This window comes from Megalops cyprinoides, chromosome 3 (genome assembly GCF_013368585.1).
Source record: "Megalops cyprinoides isolate fMegCyp1 chromosome 3, fMegCyp1.pri, whole genome shotgun sequence".
Classification (NCBI taxonomy): domain Eukaryota; kingdom Metazoa; phylum Chordata; class Actinopteri; order Elopiformes; family Megalopidae; genus Megalops; species Megalops cyprinoides.
Genome location: NC_050585.1, coordinates 5329044 through 5354632, shown reverse-complemented (window position 1 = coordinate 5354632; position 25589 = coordinate 5329044). Strand labels below are relative to the sequence as shown.

The window sequence follows — 25589 nt, the reverse complement described above, 5'->3', positions numbered from 1 at the left end:
TGTACAAATAGTGGTCACTGTTAAGAGCTAATTAATTTACAAGCCAGCAAAACATTAGTGGCACATTGTTAATGTGGAAAAATGAACATTACATTAATTAGACTAGACTTTACTACAGAAAACGCCTTATTTTATTAAATAAATTCTGTGGTGTCACACTGGTCAGTATTTGCAAAAACAAACACTGTGTTTTGTTAAATGAATGCTGTTTCTTAGTCATCAGTGTGTGTGTATGTGTGTGAAGTATGCTACTCTTGTTTATTTGTTTGTTGGTTATGTTTTGTTCATCTTACAATCTGTGTAGATTGAAGTTATTGGTGCAGTTTCTATCAGCAAAATCCTATCAAAGGTTGCAAAAACAAAAAAAAACACCTTACTGTGAACATATTTTACCATCTGTTAACAATGGCAAATCTATAATCACTCTTCTCGGCCATCAATTAATCGACAGACAGAAATGTGAGTCGTTTACATCCCTAGCCGTAATAATGATTGATCAATGTGTAGCATACTGTCAAAGTGTATGTTGGATATGTTTGCCAACATGATCACAAAGTCACATTTCCTGGTAATGATAAAAGAGAAGTATCAGTATACATTTTACATATACTGTATATTAAAATGACAAATATTCATGATATCATCCACATTTTTAGTGTGGCTGCTCACAAAGTAAGGTATTCATATGCATTTTAATGAAATTATTATAATTACTCCAAATGAATGATTACATCATGGGCATATATGATATGATATATAAGAGTCAAAATTGCTGTGTCTGTTGTGCCAATCTCAGATATATCTGACCCATTCTCAGTCTCCTTCAAAAGGAGTGTGTGGGCTGTATATGTATCTGCATTTTGTTTGCCTTGTTCATTAAGTCAAAGGGGTTTCGGTAGGCCCAAAACATGATAATGAGGATGTTCTTCCCAGCATCTGCTCATTATCTGTTTCTTAATTATCTATCTTATCTATTCTAAGTATTCATTTTTGCCGCTCAACTGTTTGAGAATGCAAGATTTTAAAAGTACACAACTCATTCATTATAGAGCAGGAAATCACTGTCCACTGTAACACTGTCTGAAGGCTCACAGCCAACCCGTTCACAGACAGAAACCCAGTCGTGGCCCTGTTTCATCAAATCATGACACAGCAATAATTCATTACATCTGAAAATGCATATAAGTCATTACTGTGCTCAGAGAGGACACAAGAAGTCTGAAAATGATGTTCACATGCAGTAGGTCTTGTACAGTAGCAATGGAGATTAAATACGGCAAATCGATTACATGCTGACAGCAGTCAGCTATTTGTCTAATGTGGTTTGAAATCCCTCACAGATAGGGTTCCCCAGTCATTTTCATCCATATTAATGAGCGTATAAGACTGATAGAATTTGACAGATACTCTAATTCTTGGTTTTCAATAAAAAGGCAGAAAAAAATTACTAAAGCAAAACGTCAAGGTTCCATGCATTTATTCAAGTAGATGAGCCAATGTAATTCTCAAATCTAATATTTAGCATTTTACAGAGTGAAGATTTACAGATAGAATAGAAGGTGGATACTAGCCTACAAAAATTCCCTTATTCCCTGTTGCTTCTTCTGGTTCAGTCACATTTTGCATTGCTAGATATAACAGATAAATTTTTATGCAACATTTCATTTCTAGCCTTTATTAAAACAGGCTTATCTTTGCAACCAGAGGTGAAAAACTACTTTAGACTATTCATATGTTGCCCACTTAAAACAGGACATTTGTTGTTTCAAACAAAATATTCAATTAATTCATGTTTACCTCAGGCCTTTGGCTTAGATGTGCTCAGACACATTAATTTGTTCAGCAGACTCCCTTTTCCAAGGTAAATTACATATGAAATATGCTATCCATCATCGAGCAGGATGTTTACAGAAGCAATTCAATGGAACTACTTTGCTCTGTAGTAAAACAGCACTGTACCCCCAGAAACTAGTATCCACAACAGTGGCGGATGACAAATACTTTCCTTAACCATGTCACTACACTGCTGAAGACCATTATTAGTCACTGGGAGTACCGCACTATGAGCCAAGTTAACATAACTTTTAAGAATCATTTTGCTTTTACAGATCAAAGGTCTTGAGTTCACTAGCTGATAAAAGTAATGTAAGTATGTACGTATGCTGCTCCTGAGCATACTGTAACTTCAGACTTGATGTTTTACTGTTTTTGAATTGGCACAGTTTTTCATCTCAGTGTTTATTTACTGTAGTTCTGACTTGTCTTTACCAAATGCATGTTAATGCTTCCCCTCTGCCTCTTAGCATTTGGCCTGGGGTTGGCAGACTTTCATAGAAAAATCTGTTGGTCTGTTGTGCTCCTCTGTCTACAAATAAAAAGTAGTAATATTTAAAATAAATTATGCTACAATGAATTATCACTGTTCTCACACCCCTAAGCCAAGAATGTATGCCACTCATGCTTCCCTCTAGTCTTTCTTGAATGAATGCTCTTTTCCTCTATTCTTTCTGCTGTTGCAGTGTGTTGGGTTAGTGTGTAAGACAAGAAGAGGTTAGAAATGTCTCAAAATTGGGCAGATTTAAGAAGCCAAGTAATGGCCTAATTCAGCCCAAAAGAATGAATCATGATAAAGTGAATATCTGTAAACTCTAAGTAGCATGGTCTTCTCATTAGCAGCTCTTGTTGACTGTGCCTCCTTCATTTTAATTTTCCCCAAGAATTCAATCGGTGCCAACTCATCCATGAATTAAATTATTGAGTCGCTTACTAATCTGAGTGGAACACAAAACCGAAAGAGCTTGTTTATGACATCTGTATTGTTTTGCTCCAAAATCAATTTGGATGTGTGGCTATCTTTGTCTTTTTTCTCTGGATGAGATTTTTTTTTTTTTTTTCAGCACCAGGCTCATCCACATCTAATTATTAGAACAACCAAGACATGCTTTTGACATTTCTTTTTCATTACTCATGAATGCTGATGCATGAATTTTACTAAACATATTGTTAAGTAACAACCCAGGCAGACTTTCAGAAGCAGAATATACAAATTAGAAATTAAAACGCCACAAGCAGCTACAGGGAATGGTGCTGCATAATAAAGCCAGTAGATGTTCTTATTCTCAGTGACCTTACAAGACTTTGATCATATCTGGTTTCATACCAAGCTACCACTGTCATCACAATAGCAGGTGATCACTGACATTTGGCATTGACACTAACTAAGACATACAGTTCCCCGAGTCTATTTAAAACTAGTAAGGTAATATTACATTTTCACGTACTGCAGCGAATTGTGAATTTCTGATAATACAGTGGCAGGAAAAAAAAACAATTGCTTGCCACGTACAGAAATGAACACCTGAACTCAGCAATGCCCTAAAGTGCCCTTTTGATCTGACACAGGAGTTGACATATAATTTTAGAGGCACAGGATAACACCCCATGTCACTGTGCAGGCAGTGGTCTGAAAGTTATGGATTGCTCATCACAGTCACCTGACAGTCACAAAACCACTGGGATCTCAGGACTGCTGTAAACAGTGCATGGGAGGCACAAGCATAGGAAGATCTGAAGACTATTACAGTTACTGAAAATTACAAAATATATTATAGATAACAAGGCAAAGCACATTGTAAAATACCAAAGGTACTTATACCTCAGAGAAATCGAGTTTCCTCTTATTGCTAAGGCATCTGACATAATTGCAGCTCGGGGCATCTGCAGGCTGCAAATCCTACAAGGATGACCACAAATTTATCTTGGTATATTTGTCAATACAAGTACATTTGCAGCGTGTTTTGTCTGTAGGCGTGATCCCTGGTGTTTAGGCACTGATGTAATTGAGACTACACATTCTTCTCTGTCCCGTCCATCCACTGGGTTTTGGTTAATTATTTTAGACCATGAAGTACCTTGCTCTAAAAGTCTTTTTGAAATATTCCCATTGAGAAAAGACTTTTCAGTCTGTATTGTCCCCATGCCCACCCCCCTCCAAAGGAAATGGTATTCCTTGTCCCTGCTCCTACAAATTCACAGATGCATGATGACACACTATGGACATGTCAAGGGCATTTAAGTTCACATTAAGTGCATACTCAAAAATAACTGCGAGTTTAACTACACCCTTGGGACCTGTGTAAGCAGTAGATCTAACTTGAAGAACATAACAATGGATTTCATTATTCCGGGGTGTTCTAATGCAAGGAAATTTGCATATGTTACATATTTTGTACCCTAATGGGTTTAAAAACAAGCTTAAGTGGTCGTTTTGCAGGTAGACTGTGCAGCAATGTCCCACTGTGAGTTTGGCAAGCAGATCCAAATTTCTTGGGCAAAAGGAAGCATAGCAGTTCCATCATCAGCAATTGAAATTCTTACATTAGTTACACACAGGGTCTGTAGAAGCCCATTTCCCTGAGTGAAAATGTGGACTTAATTGAACTAGAAGGAATACGAGACAGGCAATTTCAATGTGTGAGGATTGCACTGAATGAGGATTTTGCAAAATTTCATACTGCTTCATACTCCTTGGACCCATACATCAGAAACCTCTGGAGGAGTGGAGGATACTGGGTATCTTGTCAGTTGCCACCTACAGCTTTAATCTACAAATACACTTCAAAATAAAACTCAAAAATTTATTGTGGCATTGTGGAGATTTAGTTTTAAACCTTACATAAACAAGGCACTGTGAATCAATTCTTAACATTGCATATGCTGACCATTTTTACAATGAAGTTTTTGGTCAGTTTCCACAGCAACTATGTTAAATGTAAGTGACAACTCACTAGTCAGGGAAATGTTTTCACATTGTACTCAGTCAATTTCTGAACAGCATGTTGACACACACCAACACTTCAACCAACCCACATTTGGGCAGATGATTGTCAAAATTGACAAACACCATGAAACAGCTTCAGACCATGTGAAGGCAAAGATTGCATATGCATTAACTATCAACCTTTCCTAGCTGATCTGTGTCAAACCAGATTCAGTATTTTTGGTGGAACTGAGACACTGCAGCAGGCTGTTATAAGTACAAATTGGTCCAAGATCATATAAACCAGTTTTCTCAGCTTCTGTAAGGTAGTGATAAATTAATTTCGTGTTTAACCCCCCGATACGAGTTGTTGTAGAATGGTTTGATGCTGTGACATACATTCAGCTCTATTTTACCAAACTGGTCACGTAATGTAACTAAGTAAGTGTTACATTTGTTTGAGTGTTCAACTACTGTTGTGTAGAAAATGACAAAAAAAAAAAAACAGGATAAAAATGTTCAAAGCTGAGGGCTCCAGAGTGTTGCAGGTGGCAAGGCGCTTGATCTGAGCACAGGCAAAGCCCCAGGGCCCGGGCTCAAAACCAGTCAAGTCATGTGTTGGCAGCAGCTGGGAGCCCACAGCGGCGAAACAACTTACTTTCATTCTGTCAGGGTATGGGTTAGTTTCCCTGTCTTGCCACTCTCAGGCACCCTGCAACTCATGAGGCACTCAGATCACATGAGTGGAGCACCTGCCCTCCAATTACTGCTGATTTCTCTTGTATTGCACTGTGTAGCATGAAAAATAGTCATTGCTGGGGTGTGAGTGTGTCAGAGCAGACAAGCCTGCCATGCTAATTGACTAATGCAAAAGTAATGAAAATGCACTAAAAGTATGCTCAAGCGCTATTCAGAGCCTGATAACACAGCCATAAAGAATTTTGAAAACATAAATTAAACACTAAAATTGAAATATTTATTGTGTATATTATAAATATATATATATATATATATATATACAGAGAGAAAGAGAGAGAGATCTTAAAATACAGAAAGAAGCTTTTACCAAATTAACATAGGTTGATAAAATTATAAATGGAAATTGGAATTTTATAAATTCCCCAGACACCTTCAAAGACATACAGATATGAGTTTCCATTTCCACAGACTGAAAACAATGAAGCTTCTCATGTAAGGTGCACAGTACAGGTTCCAAGTAGGGCTGGGCGATATAGCCGCCGCAATACATCGAATAGCTATTTTTAGTGCAATAACAGCTATCCCCAGCATGTGGCGTTAGGTTTCTTCCCGTATTTTTTTCCCTTTAGTCATACCTAATGCGGGAATATTTTGAACATGCTCACACTTTCAGCTACCAGAGTTGATCTAAAATTCCATAAGTGGAGTGGATGCTGCTCACTGAATCCTTGAACAATCCCATGCAGACTCCCAAAAAGCACAGACAGACAGACACACAAACACACACACACACACACACACACATATATATATAATACATATATATGCATGCCTATACTTACAATGAAATAAACAAATGAATAAATAAATTGCGATATTCCAGTTCTTGATAATCCAGTTATTCCTAAAAAAAACTTGCATCTACATTTTTCAAACTGCCCAAGGATGTGTTAAGTGAAACTCAGGAAAAACTCCAGATCGCAAGAGAAGGAGAGAGAATTAGGAATGATTTGCATTGTAATAGGAGCATTCCTTTTTTTCAACAGATAGTAGGGGATAACTAATTTATTAAATGAGGAAGGCTTGGACTGGAACAAGGAAAGCAAGTAAAGCGTGGACAATTGAATGTGTCACTTTAATGCCTACAATGGGGCATCTGATTAACTCACTTTCCGGGCATTTTGACATTGCCTGCGATGGTGAGTCACGGAAGTCTCTTTTCTGTCTCTTTTGTTGAGCTGACCAAAGTGACTGGAAGGAAACTGAAGAACATATCCTAATTAGGTTCCCCATCTTTTGGTGAGTTCCTGCTTTTCTAAACATCACTGGATAGCCTCTTGTACTTCCAAAGGTGCAAACAGGCCCTGTCGGACTTCTTTTCATTTCAAAGCAAAGGGCTTCCATAGATGTCACTCCACTTTACCTTGGCCTTTCCCTCTTAAGAAAGTATAAAAATACCTATCTTTTTTTTTCTTCTAAGTGTTCATGAAGAAGTACTGTACAGGCTACAGTAAGTGTTGCACTTTATACAGTGGGGGAACAAGAGACCTTGTGGAAACAAAAAAACTTTGCATCAGTACCTTGATCACCTCTAAAAAGCATGTCCTACTTTTGGGAAGAGAAGCTTCCTTAAAAGCCAACTGTTTTCAGGCCTCTGAGAAAAGGGTTTCAACCCTTATCCCAATGTCTTTTGCTTTTGAAAGAGTACACACAGACACTCAGATAATAAATAAATGGAAATGGTGTGAACTAAGGACAACTAAGAAATGCAACTTTCATATCAAGGAAAACATTTCTGTGGAGACGCTGCATGCCAATTAGTGCTGAATTGAGATCGAGTGGTTGGCGTTGCTCACATCTCAAAAAAGGTGTGCTGCATCAGGGAACCTGTTTAAAGGGCACATCATTAAAATACCTCCTCTATTTTGAGGGGTTATTTTTTGGTTTCCACTCTCCTTATTCCATTCTTACTAGCATTGACATAAATTAAAGCATACTGTAAGCTCAGTTGTTCCATACCCAGCCAATAAAGGGATGGATTTCAGATTGAGGGATTACAAGGCTTACAAAGGCAGGAATAACTGGCAGGAGTCTAATTCCTCCAACTATTCTGTTTAATCACTGAGGCCTTGGGCCTGGACTGAAGATTGTCTAGTGTGGTAGAGAGTGGTACTTAGTGTGTACACAGATCTCTTCCTGTGAAGCACCTCTCACCCACGCTGCAGGAGCAGACCCCACTGCTGAACGGAGGGCAGGTAATTAGTGGTGTTGGTTTCAGTGGTCCAATTTATAATTGTCACTGGCACCCAACTTTCCATTGGTTAAAAAAGGCCAGATGCATACCACTAATACAACCTCTACTCCGCAGTCATGCTGTTTCACACACTTGTATGAAGAAGTCATGTCTTTACCTGTTACTTTAATTTCGAGTACATTCTAGCTTTATGAAACATTTAATTTCGATCAATGTTAACAAATCAATGCTAACAAAAAAGATATTGGTAATTTAATAGTGACAAGCAACTGGATTTGAACACATAGCACATCCTTTTGAAGAGGTTAAGAATTAACTTCAAGTATCTAATTTGTCTTCTTAAGTTGCAGCCTGGGATAGGATACAGAGTTTCATCTCTTGTTTGTTATGTTAATTTACAGTGAATATCAGCATCAGATTAATTCCGTTGAATCAGTAACATCAACATGTTATGCAACCATGTATGCAGAACAGCAGGCAACCTTACCAGCTAAAAATGAAGCACAACACACCAGTAAAGATCCTGCTAAAACTGTACAAAATGTGATGACATTGCAGATGTACATTCAGAGTTAGCTAGCATGTTCCACATGCACAAAATCAGCCACCCTGGCCTGGATTTGGGAATTCATAAGTCAGAAATGTGAATCAAGTGTTATGTCAGACTCCATAAACATTTGTAGTTAGCAGGCTAATTGGTAAATAAGTCTGATTTAGCTAGCAAACTAATATGCTGTTTGGTAGCTGCCTTTTTCTCTGACTCAGTTTAATTATTTTTGAATCTTTCTAACACCAAAGTTGCAATCTCCTGCTACCTCTTTGCTCTCGTTAGTGTACTCTCTTTACTCACAGTATCTATTATGAGCATTTGATTAATCTATTTGCCTCAAAATTTCAAGCAACAAAGTTAAAACACAGAAAGGTGTGGTAATTTATATGTAATACAGGAGCTGTTGTGGTTCCAAGTTTACATTAATTAGACTAAATGTAAAATTTGTACATCAACATTTTTGATGCTGCCTGCATCTTCTAATGAAAATGTAATAGCTGAAGGTGTTCAGTTTAATGAGCTCAAATCCATCCTGGCATAATGTAATATTTTGTCATTTAATTAACAAACTAATCTTTGGCTTTACATAAAGTAATTAATTGCACTAGATTTAATTATCTGAATGTACATCTTATTTGATATTTTGCTGCACTAAAAAGGACAGGTGAGAGAGGGGTTCTTAATAAAATAAAGACTATTATGTATAATCTTCAGAAAAAGAACTGATTAAAATCAGTTTCCAACAAATCCTAGCATTAACTTTAACAATCTCAATGGACTAGCATTCCTATCAAAGGAGAACATAGAAAAATGGAGCCAGCAAAGACACACACACACACATCTGATTTGTATGAAAATGAGACATAACATGAACAAAAACGTACCTTAAGTACATTACTGCAATTACTTTTCAACCGATGAGCAATTATCTCATTGTTGCTTTTCCAATACAAACTTTTCCTAATTACCTATGTGCGTACTCTTGTCCTACTGTACAAGAATTATGAACCCCATGAAAGACACAGGAGTGTTGTCTGGATTCTCAGAAAAAAACAGTAATAATAAGTAAACATAATAAGGAGAACTGCAGAAACATACTGTACAAATTCATTCTCGTAGAAATGCTGCTATGAGAGTGGCTTTTAAATTTTTATCATTTTTTGCCCATGTAGCTTTCACCTCCTCATACTGACAATGGCTTCCCTTAATGGTCACCGTCATTTTAATGCTTCTGCCCTCCGTGTGGTAAATTTACTGTGACACAAATTGTTCCTCTTAATAGCATAATTATACAGCTTTTTATTTATTTATTGTTTGTCAGCCATCTGTAATAGGGTCAGAGAGAGTGGCATCTGGAATATCTGCAGCACTTAGCTTTATATTCTGTATCTGGCATTGTTAGATGAGGTTAGACATGCACACACATTTATTTATCATTTGCAAATATCAATAGCTTGCCAGGGATAAGTCATTCCATCATAATTATGATAAGTATCATGATCAGAAGCTACTGACAACAACGATCATGATCATGATTCTAAATTGTGTCTAGTAATAAACAGGCCAGTTAATATAAGGTTATATCAGTTTATGCATATAATGGGTTTTTAATGGAATGAGCTCCATTTAAAGGAGGAAATGAGTGAAATTATATATTATAAAATTGCATATCAGGTTTTCATTACACAACAGTACAGGTGACACTGTATGTGTTGGGACCCCTGCAAATGATGAAATCCTGTACCGCATTGATAACAGACTCATGCATATCATGCCTGACATTTGCTGTTATGCAACATAGTAATGTAATAAACAAGTGATTAATATGTTTATTAATGATAAAACAGGGGTGGATGAAGCATTAGTTGAAGTGGTGGCCTACCAAAATTCATTTTTTATAGCACATTTTTATAGTCATTAAAGTAATTCATTTTGAACTGGAGACATTAGAACACACTACTAAATTTGGCAGAGTAAAATTATGGTGTGGGGGCTGAATCTATACTCATCTCAGCTAAGTTGATTCTAAAAGGTTCTCTTCAGCATTTGCATGAGAACCATGAAAGGGAATGGAGCGGAACAAATCAAGCGACTGCAGCTAGTTCACATGAAATAACAAGCAAAAGTATTCATTACAATATACGCCCACACATATAGACATGACTCCACAAACACACACAATCACACACACGCACGCATGCGTGCATGCTCACACAGACAAACACATATGCATGCCATCTCTGTATTAACTGCACAGTGAGTGAGGTGGGTACAGGGAGTGCTGACTGGCACAAATATGACAACAAATAGCAAAGGTATAAGGCACCCTATTGTTAAGATTTAATATTTTTCTCATTTATTCATTTCTTTAGCACTTTGACTGGACACCAATTCCTTAACACACTTTGAATGCAATAAATGCTGTGAATACAGTTTTATCAGACAGCATTTGGTGTTGAACGTGTTGAACTGTAAGTACTTTCACCTGTGGAATAAAGCCATTAAATATAGCATATACTTGAACATATGTGTTTGTAACATTGCAGTGGAAACATATTTTCTGCCCATCGTGGCATCTGCTTTGCTTGGCCCACATAATTGCTGCTTGCAGCTGTATGCATATGACTAGCTTGGAGTCTGTGCTTACTCAGGAAAACAGTAATGCACATGAATACTCCTGTTTATTAGGCTTCCTATGCAGTAAATCATTTAAAAACATTACTTGTAAATTGTTAAAAAAAAATAGCTGGCAAATGCTGATAACTGGGATATGAAAGAATGATGATGCAATGGGTGGAAGTAGCATGACTACTTTGGGATCATTCTGCAAACCTTTATGTTGGACTGGGGTTCAATCAGCAATCCCACACACAGTACATCACACAGATTGTTATGCCCTAGGCCTTGATAGACTTGTCTAAAGGTGTCTTCCACGCTGTTCTGGGGAATAGTCAGGATATTATTCTATGAACCAAGAAATAATGACAAAAGAAAATGAGAGGCATAGAGTAGCCTGTATAATAACCTGGCAAGTCTTTACTGAAAGGCTATGAGGCTCTAAGGCTTTGTTCAGTGGCCAATCCATTAAATGCTTTTACAAATATTTGGAAATGCCATTACATGTGTCAAATATGTTGTCTTTTTTATTAGCATATTAGTATATACAGATTGAGCTGCAGCAGTTCCCTTTAACCTGCAGATGTTGACCCCTTCCAAATTAGTGGAGATTGCTTTTTTTAAGTGCTGAGACTGGCTGTCAAATGCAAGAGTAGCCAGTAAGTTACATCCCCAAATCTCAAGCCTATTCATTCATAGCCTCCTTTGAAATGAGCCATGTTAGAGAAGAAAAAGGAGCAGGCATAACTAGTGTTTAATACTTAAATGATTTGTTTTATGTATATCTATCACACCTGTTGATGAAATAAAGGCAAGGCTATACTCTCTGCCATTTTAGGAATCAGCAGAAATCAGTGGCAAACAAAACACAAAGTGAAAAAACCATCCAGTCTTGCAGTGATAAGTTTTCGCTGCATATGTGACTGCACATCTGGCTGTAGTTTTAAAAATCTGTTGCCACGACAAAAAGAGACTCAGCAAATCAGAGCTGATCTGCATCTTAATACATTGTAATCCCAATGTCAGGATGGAATTATAGGTTCAGAATACTATTTCATTTTCACATTGCGGTTACAGTGACAAAATATCATCTAATCAACATCTGGTACTAATGAACTGTGAGGTTTCCAGGTGTAAAGGTTAAAATAAATACCTGTTATAAACAGTGCCATTTTTAAATCACTTTAGACTCACTTTTCTGTAATGTATGTAATTACCTATACAGTACCAGTGCTTTCAAATAACAACAGAAAGCCCAAGGACACCACTGAAATAATGCTACTGTTTAAGACTTTGTTCAAAATTTCTTCCCACGGTCCTGGAGGGCAAAATTGTGCTTTCTACAACACAATCAATTTCTCTGTCATTTATGATGTTCTGCCAATCTGTTTTACAACATAGATTGTAATTGCAGTCATGGCTGAGGTCTTATTACTTTTAATTTCCCAGGGCAAAGCACTTTTACCTAACCCTCTTCTGAACCCTCTGGTTCTGCCTTTAGGCTGCTATTTACAAACAGATAATATCACAAATGAAAAGATTGTCTTCCACTGAAGAAAATGAAGATTTCAAAGCTAGGACGGAAACAAACGAATGGAATTCCCACTTTGCTATTGTGCTGTCAGTACAAATATGAAAATTTTAACATGAATATGAACATGAATATTTTAATTTCAATTACAGGTGCAGATTTTTATTATTGTTTTATATTTCTCATGCAATAGTAACATACATGTATAACAGTATGGGTAATACAAACTGTTAGATACAGGAAAAGACGGAGGGACTCAAAGAAGCTCAAGATGAATTATCGGTGTATGTACTGTAAAAACCAAAAACTGATTCGGTTGCAGCATGAAAATGAGCTCAAAAGTGTTCCAGAGTGGGGGCGTTTCAGCTGATGAGTATTAACAGCATCTGGGAAGAGTAGCAAAACAATAAGGAGGTGGGAGGCTGGACCAGTGCATAATAAATGCATGTTCCTGGAGAAGAGGAGGAGATAGAGGGGAGTGCAATTGTGGCTCCATATTAAAAATTAATGACTCTATCTCAGTGATTTACGACAACAAGAAAGAGCAAAAACCTAATGTGTGCAAGATGGATGCATACATGGCCCACTTTTAGGTAAGTGAGTGATAGATGCTAAGGTAAGATCAGTGGGCTGTCAAACACATGAAAGGGGACCAGCTCTCTTCCTCCTACATCTAGGGAAAATTGCTCTGTCTTTTTATTATTAGTAATAGTACTATTGACAAAGTGCCTCATTGTCTTTGTGTACATTTCTTCAGTTTTTTTCCTAAAACAATGTACAACAAAAAAGAATACCACCTTATTTAGGAAGCTGATGTCACTACAAAATTGCACAAAGGAAGTGAATCAAAGAAAAAAGGTTTCTGTAACACATTCTGTGAGAAGTGATACAAAATGGCTTCTGCTGCATGAATCATAAATTTGGTTTTTCTGGCTTCCCAGGTTTTAATAAGGTGACTGATTACACTCCATTCCTAATTCAATAGAATTCCATTCTATTCAAAAGAAAATGAGTGTGCTTTTGTTCATCTTCATGTAACATATGTAATAGCTATTTGTCAACTATGTATTTAATGACTGCATAATATTTCTATGATTTTTAAGGATGTTAAGAACTGTAAGGACAGGATTTTCAGTAAATTGTGATACTGTTAATGCATGCACATCAATCTCTCTGCCAATCAGAAAAAAAGGATATTCCTGCCCTCAGAATCCCAATGGACTCTTTCCCTCACCTTGTGGTAATCATGAAATTTATACAGTCTAACACAATTAGTGCAAGATATCTAAAAAACACATTAAAATGACCACAATCACATCTTAATTTGCATGTCTGAAACCTTGCCACAAACCATCTTTTAAAATGCAACAAATGATTTTAAAAGCCAGAGAGAACATCGACTAATTCTCTAGGATCTATGCCTTCCTGCATCCCAAAGTGCCACAGAGACAGCTGAACAAGCTTTGGCCGGCTCAGCTCCCATACAGTAAGCTGATGGATCAACACCGATGTAATCAGAGCCTACAGTACTCATGTTGGCTTGGTATTCAACAACCAGCATTGGGCAACATGTCATGCCTGGGCACACAGACATTCCAACAGAAACTGGCCATCATAAATTAGCGCAATGTTAGATTCATTCAGTGCTTTGCATAAATGGGCTGCTTCGGAGGTGTCATATATGGTGGTATGGGCTGCAAAATGGATATAGATAACCTTTAATTGTGTTTACTAATCACTCTTTTATAGATAAAATAATTATGTTGTGTGAAATAATGTCCTTAAATTTGTCTAGACCTTAGACCAATACTTTCTGAGGTTTGTGTGGCCCTTTCCAGAGAGGGAAATAATTTCATGGGGAGCAAAAATTTGTAAAATATTTTTAAGAAAAATGTGCATGAGCACTGCTAGCAGGAAGTAGAGGAACATCGACATTAGAAATTTTCACTGAGAAAATAGACCGTCTTCATATTTAACCCTCTTTGATTTGGTCATGGCTTTAAACATTCATGTGCCAGGAACATCCCTGATACATTATATGCAGTCCAGTTATTTGCTAGACTAACTGATTAGTCTGGTTGCATGTCTATGTTGTATTTGTTTAGTTAAAGCTGTGCCAGCAATTGTGTTTCAATGATCAGTAATCAAAATTATAATCATTTCTTTAAATCAAATCAAAACAAAAAGGTAAAATAACTGCTCAGCAAAATTTGTGATTGGTTTATGGGTCATGACTGTGGGCCAATGGCTATAGGCTCCCCCCATCGGTGTAAAATAGTGATACGCTATTGCTTTTAGAGCCTGGTATGGCGTAAAGTGCCACACTGTGTTGCACTTCAGTATGGACCAGTTTAACTGGATCAATCAAATGGCAACATGTGCATTATCAGGCAGGAATAAAAATGTGTGAATACTTTCTGGAAGGAATGCCATGAGTGATATTTGTATGATATAAACCCGCCACGACTCTGTCTCACCCCACTGCCTCAAACCTGCTCTGACTCAGCTCCCTTTCCTATATTCACTACTGGCATCCTGACTCCCTGCACAAGGGACCTTGGATTTTTCATTATTTGTTCCATAAATCTAGCTCAGAGGGTAAAAATCAGACAACTTCTCTCTTCATTTATTTAAGCTAATAATGGCAACTCCAACCAGACGGCCATCTGCCATTATCTTGGTGGCAATGCCGACGGTGGCCGAATTGAACTCCACGTGTCTACACATAGATGCTGCTGCTTTTTTCATCAGCATATTCTACTAAAATGATAATTTCCATAAATATCAGCCTGATACACGCTGAAGTAACATTCAACGTACACAGATACATGTGAAATGTAATGACACAAATACAAATATAAATATCACTGAAATATTTCAGGCCACAATACTACACAGCAAGACACAACAAGATACAAGGATATACAATGATGCCTGCTGCTTTTTTAAGGCTAGCTGTAGTACATTATTCAGGGTAATTAAGTACTTGCAACTGTAGTTCAATGCATGTTATTATGCCAGACCTGTTTATCAGTGTGGTTTTAAGGGGGGTGCAAAGGGTATAGGATACCTGGCATGTGGAATTAGGATGTTCAGTTTTTGGAGGAAAGAAACTTTTCTGATTATATTTTTTTTCATTAGCTGTGCTAATGAAAAAAAATCATGTCCATCATGTGCTGGAGTGTCAAATTCAATCTCTGACAGCAAACTATCAGACCAGGTTTGTTTTTGAATTCCATAAAATAACACATATCAAAGCTGTTTGCGATTTGGCTAAATGTGCCTTATATGCTTATTTTTTTTTCAAATAAAAATATTCCTTGGCACTTTTATGAAATGAGGTCACTTAATAAAAGTGCAAAGTCTCTCAGTATTTTGGATAAATTCCAGAAATAGAAATCGATGGAAAATGTGACATAATTTTTTTTTTTTCCAATTTCAGGACAGCAACAAAAAGCTATTCTACACAATCATCTGTCAGGATGACACAAGCAGGATTGATGGACTGGCCCTTCCCTTGAATTATTATGGTCTAGCCATTTATGCACTCTCTGTATTGTCATTTTCTACACATTACCTCTCTACAATATGTGGAGATCACAGTTTATTAAAAAAAAGTTGCATGTAGAAATTCATGCTTGACTAGAGATAGACTAATCAAAGCAAAACATCCATTTGCTCTACTGTTTTAGGCCGTACCTGATATAAATTTACACACCCTCAAAACCTCTCTGAGAAACTGACCTCCACTCTGAGTTTAGGTGATGTTAAACATTGTATTGGATGTGCTGTTATGAAAGGGATGGTGCCATACAACCCAGTAAAAGTAAATGGACCCAAATGAGTGAAGAATCCACCGTCATTTTCAAGGACATCGTGTATGCCTGACACAAAGTTATTCAATCAGAGGTGCCCTGCTCCCTAAAGAACAAAGTGTGCTTATTCCATCACGTCAGAGTTATTGACATCCAGTGATTATTCATTGAAATGCGTGCTCTAAACAGTACCTGAGTCTAGACCAATCTGTGTAAAATATAAAAGTGTAGCCTTCACCAATAAATTCTACTACTCAAGACAAATGGCAGCTGTTTCTACTCTGTGCACTTTCTTTTTTTGCTGTACAGTGGAATGACAGTCTCCTTGATAGTCCCAGAGCAAACGCCGTCTGATGCCTTTAGTTTACCACCTTTTGAATTCGGACTGAATGGGATGTACTTAGTGGAAGCTTTTCTCATTGTTGCCAAAAGGAGTAGTTCTGCATTTAAGGTTTGGATGCAGCTGCCAAGTGGGAAGACTAACAATCAGCTCAAAGCCATTGCTCGTTTAGCCTGGAGGGCATTGTGCTTCGCTCCTGATTTTGAGAAGGTTACACCATCCATGCTTCAAGAACATACTTTAAAATGTATACAATATGCAGTATAGCTTCCTGAATATTAAAAAACAAAAATTGTTGTCAGACTACTGTAGGTCAACTATTTGATGTTTTTTTTTTTCCATACCTGCTTAGCTGTGTAAACTGTTGAATCAATGTGTAGATTTTGGATATATTCACCACTATGGTAGCATATGGTTTCATATTTTCATTGGCTTTTTTCTTTGTAGTTTACAACATTTAAATGCATTAGGATTTCTCTGTCTTTCCATGGTAAATGGAAATGGCTTTACACACAAAAGCACACAGCAGTAGAAATTGTTTTCTCATCTTACATTTGTTTGTTTTATCCACAGTAATGGCTTGAGAATATTTATAAATCTAGGTTAATATTAATTTGCTTTATTTAGCCACTCTCCACCTGATTATCAAAATGAATTAATAATCAACCCATTTCTTCAGTTCTGAATGGCTCATTCACACCTGTCCTTTGGATTGACCTTCATCACTAATGAGAGCGATATACGCATTAGGTATTAACGTCAGACATGTCTTCCAGTCATTACCGAGTAATTTTTCATCACTGACAGTGAGAAAATTCAAGGCTCTGAATCTTGTCTCATTAATTTACAGAAAATGAATAAAAAAAAAAAAACCTTAAAACAGAAGAAATTGGTAATTACTTGGTAATGTTATTTTTCATTTTAAAAAGTGGCACCATCTCTATAATAGTTTTTTTTTTCCATTTTAATGCAAACCTCAAACCCTGGTATTGCTTGAAGGCATGCAAATATATGCATTCTCCTATGAAATCAATCATTTCTGGCTTTAAATGACCTCTGCTAGGGACGCGCAGAGGAGGAATTACTTCGACTTGTAATCTTATCAGTGCTCGATGAGGTAATATTCATACAAGGACTGGTACTTGCACTTGTTTCTACTATGAGAGGTAATATTTATACTCATAAGCATAATTATTTTGCCAATGTTGTTGTTATCTGTCAAGCTTATGTTTTTGCTATTTACAATTTAGCATCCTTTTTTGCCCAACTTTATTGGTCACCAGTTTTGCATTTAATATTGTCATTGCTCCAAATCACTCTCACTTAAATATGTCAGTTTCTAAAGCAACAAAGAGATCTAGATTTTGAAAGAGGTCATCATCAAGATGGGTGCATCAGCCACAGAAATGGAAATTATTTGAAAAATTATTTGATGTGTCAAGGGGAATAACTTCAGGGTATATGGTAAAGGAGGAAAAACTGCATTAGGAAAAGAGCAAATGCTCACTGAGTTGGTTAAAAAAAAAAACAGCCTCAAATATTACCATGGTACTGAAACTACACCTCCATAACCCAGTCTATCCAAAAAATGTATGTTGAGAGCTTCACATAGCTCACAAAGCTTCACATGGAATTCCATGTATGGAATTCCACCTTGCTGTAGCAGTCCTGCATCAGTACAGAGGTTGTCATGGTGAAAAATGCCTAAAAACAAATGGAAATTCCAAAAACAAAAAAGGAATAAAAAACATTCACACTGAACGAAAAGTTGAGGATGCTTGTCACCATTCTTCTCTCCTCACTTCCACATCTGAGGAAACATCAGTGTTTATGCCAAGATGCAACACATTTAGTTACTAGTTCAAAATGCAGTATATAATAGTAGGTGAGAGTGACATTTTTATCTGAATCTAAGTGACTATTTAAAATCTGTTTTGAGTGTTGCTTTAATGCTTGTGTACAAACAGGCTCAGAGTGTACCCACTACCTAAAATTGCCCCATGCAGGATAGCAGCTGGGGAGATGCTCTCCACTGGGTACTTTCTGCAAAAGAATCTCGAGTACAACCTCTCTCTCAAACAGATGAAGACTTTTTTGTCTCTCCCTAAATCTGACCCATGCAACAGTAGCTGGATAGACTCCCAGAGGCCTTGTCCTGCAGCAAACACTCTCTGTGAAAGACAGTTCTTGAGTTCAACCTACTCCTACACAGATGAAGACTTGTTATATTTTAATTTGGTAGAGGTATTTTGATGAAACAAAGCCAGATGCTTACTTCAATTAGTATTTCTCCACTGTCATATTATAACTGCTCGTCCTGAATACATTAACACATAACAGTAGTAATCACTTCTTGTCTTAATCAAGCTGGTATGCACTGATTGTTCAGCTGAATTCACTGTCCTATTTTGATCAAAGGAACCGACAAACAAGAATGTAGAAGGCATCAATAATTACAGAGAAAAGTAAATACAAATACACAATGATGGATTAGATATTGAAAAAACACTTTGCTATTAGCCAGCTTACCATCTAGTAACCTAGGGCCCAAAAAGGAATGGACAGAATCAATTTTATTTCATGACATTTGAGAAGGTGTCCTTTAGTAAGTCATGTGATTACCTCATGATAATGAAAATTCAGTCAAAAATCTTCATGTCTACTGACTGTGGTTTGTTGTGTTGTGTGTGTCTCACCTCCTTTGTCCCTAAAGTAAAAAAAAGATGTAAGCATTGTAAGCCAGTTACTGAAATCTTCAAAATATCTTCACCTAAAATAAAATGACATACTGTTGAAAATACAACCAGTATTTTGTCAGACAGTTGATGGCGATATTTTGTATTTTTTTTTGTACATTTTTTTACGTTAACATACATTAAATCACTCTACCCTCAGAGGCACTGCAGTTGCTTATGAAGGCTTCATAAAGCAATAACACCATGCTCACTAAGGTGTCCTGTATGTTTTATGAAGGTCTTATGAAGTTATCCACCTCGTGTGTGCGTGTTCACTGAATGTTTAATCTAAAGAATAATAAGACAATGTTAAATGGCCTGAGGCACTTTTCTCAGTGCTCTGAGACTGTCAGAATCAAGTCATTTATTTTTACTTAAATCGTGAGAGTTCAGTGGTTAAATATTACATGAATTCTGTCTTAGGCTCCAGCTGTAGTTTGAAATGATAAAAAATCAAACCAAGATAGTAGGTCTGTAACATTGTGCCCTTGCTCTAAAAGGTTAAGAAACCACTTGAATTTCTTCCTGTTTGAGTTACTCTCTTCAAGTGATTTAGGTCAGTAGCACAATGTCAAAAAGGAGTGTCAGGCCAAGGACACTGAAAGCCACACTGCTCCAGATCAGCAGGAGTGATGCAAACTTAATGCCTGTTCTTTCCACATAACACAGACCCATCAAAACTAGGCAAATAAGTGAACAACAACAGGGTCGTGTTAAAGTCTATATGAAAGGTAAAGACATGAAAGATCATAGATTATCTTTTTCTGCACTAACTGCATAGAAAAGGTCTGCAGATAGAGTTGCATGATTAGTCTAAAAAATAACTGCCTGCTCTCTAGGCAAGCACTGACCCTTTACCACTTTGTGATGTGTACCAGTGTGAAACTTTATGGAGGCATGGCTGGTCCTCCCAATTAACTCCAAAATGAGGAAAAGGGGAAGGCATGGGACCATGAATGACCTTTACAACTCAGACTCCTTCGCTCCCATCTGGCCAAGTGTGTATTACATCCACATGGGTGGGTATATGGGTGGGGGGGGGGGGGGTGGTGAAGGCGTGGGTAGAGCGAGGTTGCTGGTGAAGTATGAAGACCTCTTCAAACCATTCTGACACTTCTCGGCAGTCAAAGTTTCTTATGGACTAACTACCATTCTACTACTTTACAAGACAAGATAGGGCTGATGGAACCAAATAGTCCTTCTCTGAATCTGAACTAAACCAGAAGGAACATCCAAGCAAAGAGAGGTCAAGCAGCTATCTTCCCCTTCTTATCTTCACAACTGATAATAAAAACCAACCGCTTAGCTCTATTTATGCCTGCACTTCAAGCTCTTTAAACAACAGGCATAATGACAGCAGGAAGAAATGGCTTGTCAGGTTTATCAAGAATATAGGTCCGCTTAAGCATAAAATGTCTTGGAACATGCTTGTGTTTACATTTACATCTGAGTGTCTGCAATATGTATCAGCCCTGTAAATTTAGAATAGATCATTGTTGCTTCCCTTCAGTGTTATATAGTATAAGTTAAGAATCACAGTCAGCTTTCTAGGGTCTGTCTTGCTAGCCTTCTGTTTTGTGTGTATACTTCTGCAGTGAACACATGCAGTTACAGTGTGTTGTGGTAGAGCTTTCACAAAGGCACACTTTCACCTGCAGCTGACAATGCAGATGGCAGAAGACCATTTATAGATATTCCCTTCTTTGGGGACATGCCAGCAGATGCCACCTTTGTCCAAGATTTTAACATTCAGACTTTACATCCAGATTTTAACAAACTTTAAGTTTATGGTGAGAACAGCTGGCTGACCAAACTAAATCCTCTCTGGTCTCATGGACCAGAGCAGGGTAAGAAAGCTATGTGGAGACTGTCACTGAGTCAAAACTAATTTATTTATAAAAAAATTGAAATGTGTGTGTGTGTTTGTTTTTTTTTTTTTTTTTTTTTTGCAGGGCATGGTTATTTCCGGTCTTACACTTCGATAAGACCGGAGAATTAGCTGCTGATGTTCATTAATTTTGTTCTATCCAACTATCTAGACTGTTATATTCTCTGAGCTGACATACACCCTGTTCTTGCAAAACTCTTCGCTCAATAACTGCAGTACCAAACTGAACTGACAGGCGTTTCTTCACATGTAAACACATGACTGGTGCAAAGATGCTACCTCTGTTCAAGGAACAGAACATGTTTTCGTTTCGGATGGCTGTCAGAGTTGAGCTAATGCCAGGCATGAGTTCTATCTACAATCCGTGCCTATCAGCTTTTTTTTTTTGCCTGTCAAACAATGATGGCGTTCATATGGGGTCTGTGAGCCCTCATCAAACAATTGAAAACAGCGTCTTTATTTTTGCGCATCTTCCAAACAAGCAACAGTGTCTTATGCTTTTTGTAACTGTATTTTAACGTCAAGCATGATGTTAAAAGCTTCAAAGACCTCTTTTTTTAACAAAACCAACAGGCTTTACTATGTTTAGTCCACAAATGAAATGACACCATTAGCGAACCACTAAAATCATTCTATCATATTATTCTAATCGCACGCACACATTAGCATTCATGCAGCTATTACAAGTGTGGCTGCTACATGCTTACTGGTGGTGGGGGGGGTGGTCTCACTATGGTATTTATATGTTGTATGACTGAGGCCATAGTGAAGCATGAGTGTGATAAATGCCAAGTGAGTTCATCAGTTACTTAGTTAAGTAAGTCCATGCTTATGGCAGCTGAGACTTTTTTTTAATACACACGATGTACACTGCAAAGCATTATTGGTGGTGATGAATATTAGAACTGTAGGTAGCCAGAACACGAGGATAACAAAGGGAAATTCAGTTGTTCTCCTAAGTATTAACCAGTGAGCAAAAAAATCTGCTTCTACTCCCTGCTGATAACACAATGCTATACAATTCAAAAAACAGGACTGTCTTCTTGTAGTTTTTTAGGTGACAGTGCTAAATTCACAAAATAAATGAATAAGCCTAAACTGTGGTCATTATTTTTCTTCAAAATGTTCATGGAGCATTGTGTATCGACAGAAATCAGCAGAAACACAATGATTCATGAGCTTTTCAACAAATATCTACAAATGATCACAAAAAGTCTCTGCTGGGAAAAAAAATGACGGCAGTACAACGAAAAGATAAATTATTGTTTGAGAGATTTATTTCTAACAACACTGCAATATTTATGATAAGTGGAAAAAACACAGAAGTGAAACACAGTACAGTGTTCATAGTTTGATGAGTTTGAATTTTCTCTGCACTATGGTTGTGACCAGTAAGTGTCAGGCAGATAGACCACAGGCCACTCTTTATCTCTCAAGAAAAGATCCTTCTCTGACTGGTGCCAGCCTCTTTTATAAAACCAGCCTGGGATGTGTCATAAGCTCCACTTTCCCGCAGCTCCCTAAAAGCTGAATAAAGACTTTGTCATGCCTCTACTCATTTCAGTCTTGCACTGCATATAGATTCACCAGGGGGATGTTCTCGGTGCCTGCTCAGTGCCTGCTGTGTGGCTGCCCGTGTGCTCACGCCGTGTGTTAACAGTTTTACATGTAAACATGCTGCTTACCATTTTGAGGGATAACGTGTAACCCAACCTCTGAACCTTGTTCTTTTCATGCCAGGAAAATCTACCGTATCACCGTATCTTTGCCTTGCATGAAATGACCTCAGTGTTTTCTTCGTCGTTTCTCTCTCCTTCTCCATATCGCTTGTTTTGTGGTGATGGGAAGCGAAATCGACTCAAATGGTCTGCAGACGAGTTAGCTTCGCCGTTAAGTGCACCCCCAGTGAAGTACCCCCCACCCCCCCCCCCCCCCCCCCCCCCTAAAAAACATACCCTCCCAGCACCGTTGTTCCAGCAAACACGACCTGAATAAATAAAGGAATCGTTTTTTAAGCAAACAAAACTTACTTCCCAGCCTGCATAATATCATTCAGATGTTCGGTACACTTTATATATAACTGACCAAAATATCCAACTGCATTTATTGCATACCATAACCTGGCACTAAAGGACAAACCAACATTTTGCTGACATGTTAAGCTTAATGCATCGGAACACGATAATGCATACCGGCTTAGCTTTGGGAGTACATAATTTAAAAGAACCTACTTTAAGACGGCATTGTCCCCTTGTCTGACGGTGATGTTGTCCATCGGTTTCGAAAAAGATTCTCCGCTCCGCGCTGGCACTCCTGCAGGTACAAGGAACAGCAGTCTTAGAGCGACGACAACTAGGCATTTCCAGGACACCACAAAATAACCACAAATACCCATCTTCGGTCACTGTGCAACTTCCAGGAAAACTTAAATGAATTTTAGTATTCCGTTTCCTTCCGTAAAAACGAAAAATGAATAGTAAAAATCAACCCCGGCGGTGATCCCCCTCGTTATGGTTTGCCTCTTGCAGGGGAGGTGTGAACGGTGGTTTTATAGCTGGGTAATTATAAGCCCCCAATTGCAACGTTCTTGAAATTCACTTGAGACGGCTTCACTGCTATAGCAGTGTATGGCGTAGAAAAAAAGAGGCTCCGGGAGCGTTCGGCAGGCTGATTCGGACCGTCTCCTTCGCTCTGCAAATGTTATTTATAGGAGCCCAGAGCAACGCGCATAGATGCATACAGCCAAGTCTCCTCGTGTTTTCCACCGGAGGAAACAAAAAGTATTTCGAAGAGAATAACACTGTGACAACTGCTATGTCAACTTCAATGTATAATAATAGTTCCCTATATCAATCCACCAGATGAACCCCAGTCTCCAAACCAACGCACAGAATCATGCCCTGATATGGATATCAACTGTATCCCTTTCTCGCGTGCAGTGGCCGTCTGCAGTGCTCGCGCGCAGGTTAAGTGACTGACCGACTCCCCCCTCAGCATTCCCAGCAACTCCCGCTCCAAACATCTCTGAGACTCAGGCAACGATGGTCGTCATGGTAGCAATTTATTAAAGCAAGTTCACTGTAATGATGCGCTGCATTCGCAAAGTTGTCACGATTAATACTGTACCCAAAGGCTACATTCCCGTCCATACACCACTCTATCGAATTTGGAACACATACAGTACGCATGTAGTGTACAGCATGATATGAAACAAACGCTTTGAGAAAAACTGCCTACTTTTTAGTGACTGGAAATAATTGTTTGTCATGAAATCAGTGAACTTATTAATTACTACAAACAATTTTCGCCGGAAAAGAAAGAATTGTCACTGCTCTTTTATTATGACATTTAGTATGGAACATGAATGTTTACCCAGAATCTTCACTGTTAGATTATATGACAAGAATCTGACTGCAGTGTGATTTCGATCAGGCATCTGGCAGACATTTTAGTTGATCTTTTGTGGTGGAATTCACCTTACTGTTAGCTGACAAAAAAGAGAGATTCCAATTATAATATCTCAACATCTGGATAAGGCCGGCTGTTTATGCTACTATTTTAATTCCATTTTCACATAAAATGCGCTTGAAACGACTATTAAACGGTATCTGTACCAACTCTGTGAACTCTACACTTCTGTGCGACTAAAGTATATCAGATCATTTTGACACATACAGCGTTCACACCGAATAACTGTAAGGATGTTAAGAGAAAATACTGATGATGAACCATAGCAGAAAAATTGAGATAAGATAAGCCTTAATTAAAGGCATATCTCCTTGATGAGACTTTCCCACACAATAATATAGCAGTACTTTTTCAATTACCTTTAGCTGACCAAAGCAATTGCGATGTGTATATATATATATATATATATATATATATATATATATATATATATATATATATATATATCTCGCATTGTCCTTCGGTTATATGTAGTTAGATGATTCACATCAATTGAGATTTGGCTTTGAATAGCTTTGAATTAGAATAAATAAGAATGTAAACATTCTGTCTGTATAACCACCCTGACCTGCAATGTATTGCTAGTCACAAGAAACATGCTAATGACATTGCAATTGCGAAGGATGCACTGTGAAGGATGACATTTTCGATCAAAGATATTAATTTGCTTTGTGTTCTATTCTGCAGATCTGTCAATACAACTGCTTAACAAGCACACTGTGTAAAACAAACACATAAAACAAATTCCAACACAACACGTTTCTTTTCAAAAATTATGTACCTATTATACTTCTTTGCCATCTTTTTTCATCTTATATGCACTCACTTACTACAGTGGAATGGGAACTGGTTAAATTCAAGATGTGAAAGTCATCTTGGATAAGGATGTCTGCTAGGAAAGTAAATGATACAATCTTGCTGGCAGTGACAGGCT

At 37.6% G+C, this 25589-nt stretch overlaps 1 protein-coding gene across 2 annotated transcripts in view; it reads right to left on the bottom strand.

Annotated features, from left to right (window-relative positions):
* Window positions 1-25589, bottom strand: part of opcml (opioid binding protein/cell adhesion molecule-like) — a 335174-nt gene that overhangs the window by 143975 nt on the left and 165610 nt on the right. Inside the window, exon 2 of one of the 2 annotated variants that reach the window (XM_036524561.1) lies at window positions 23419-23500. In XM_036524561.1, coding sequence (XP_036380454.1) covers window positions 23419-23500 — 82 coding nt within the window. Of the gene's footprint in view, window positions 1-23418; window positions 23687-25589 lie in introns of those variants that run through there. The other variant, XM_036524560.1, reaches the window with a different exon arrangement.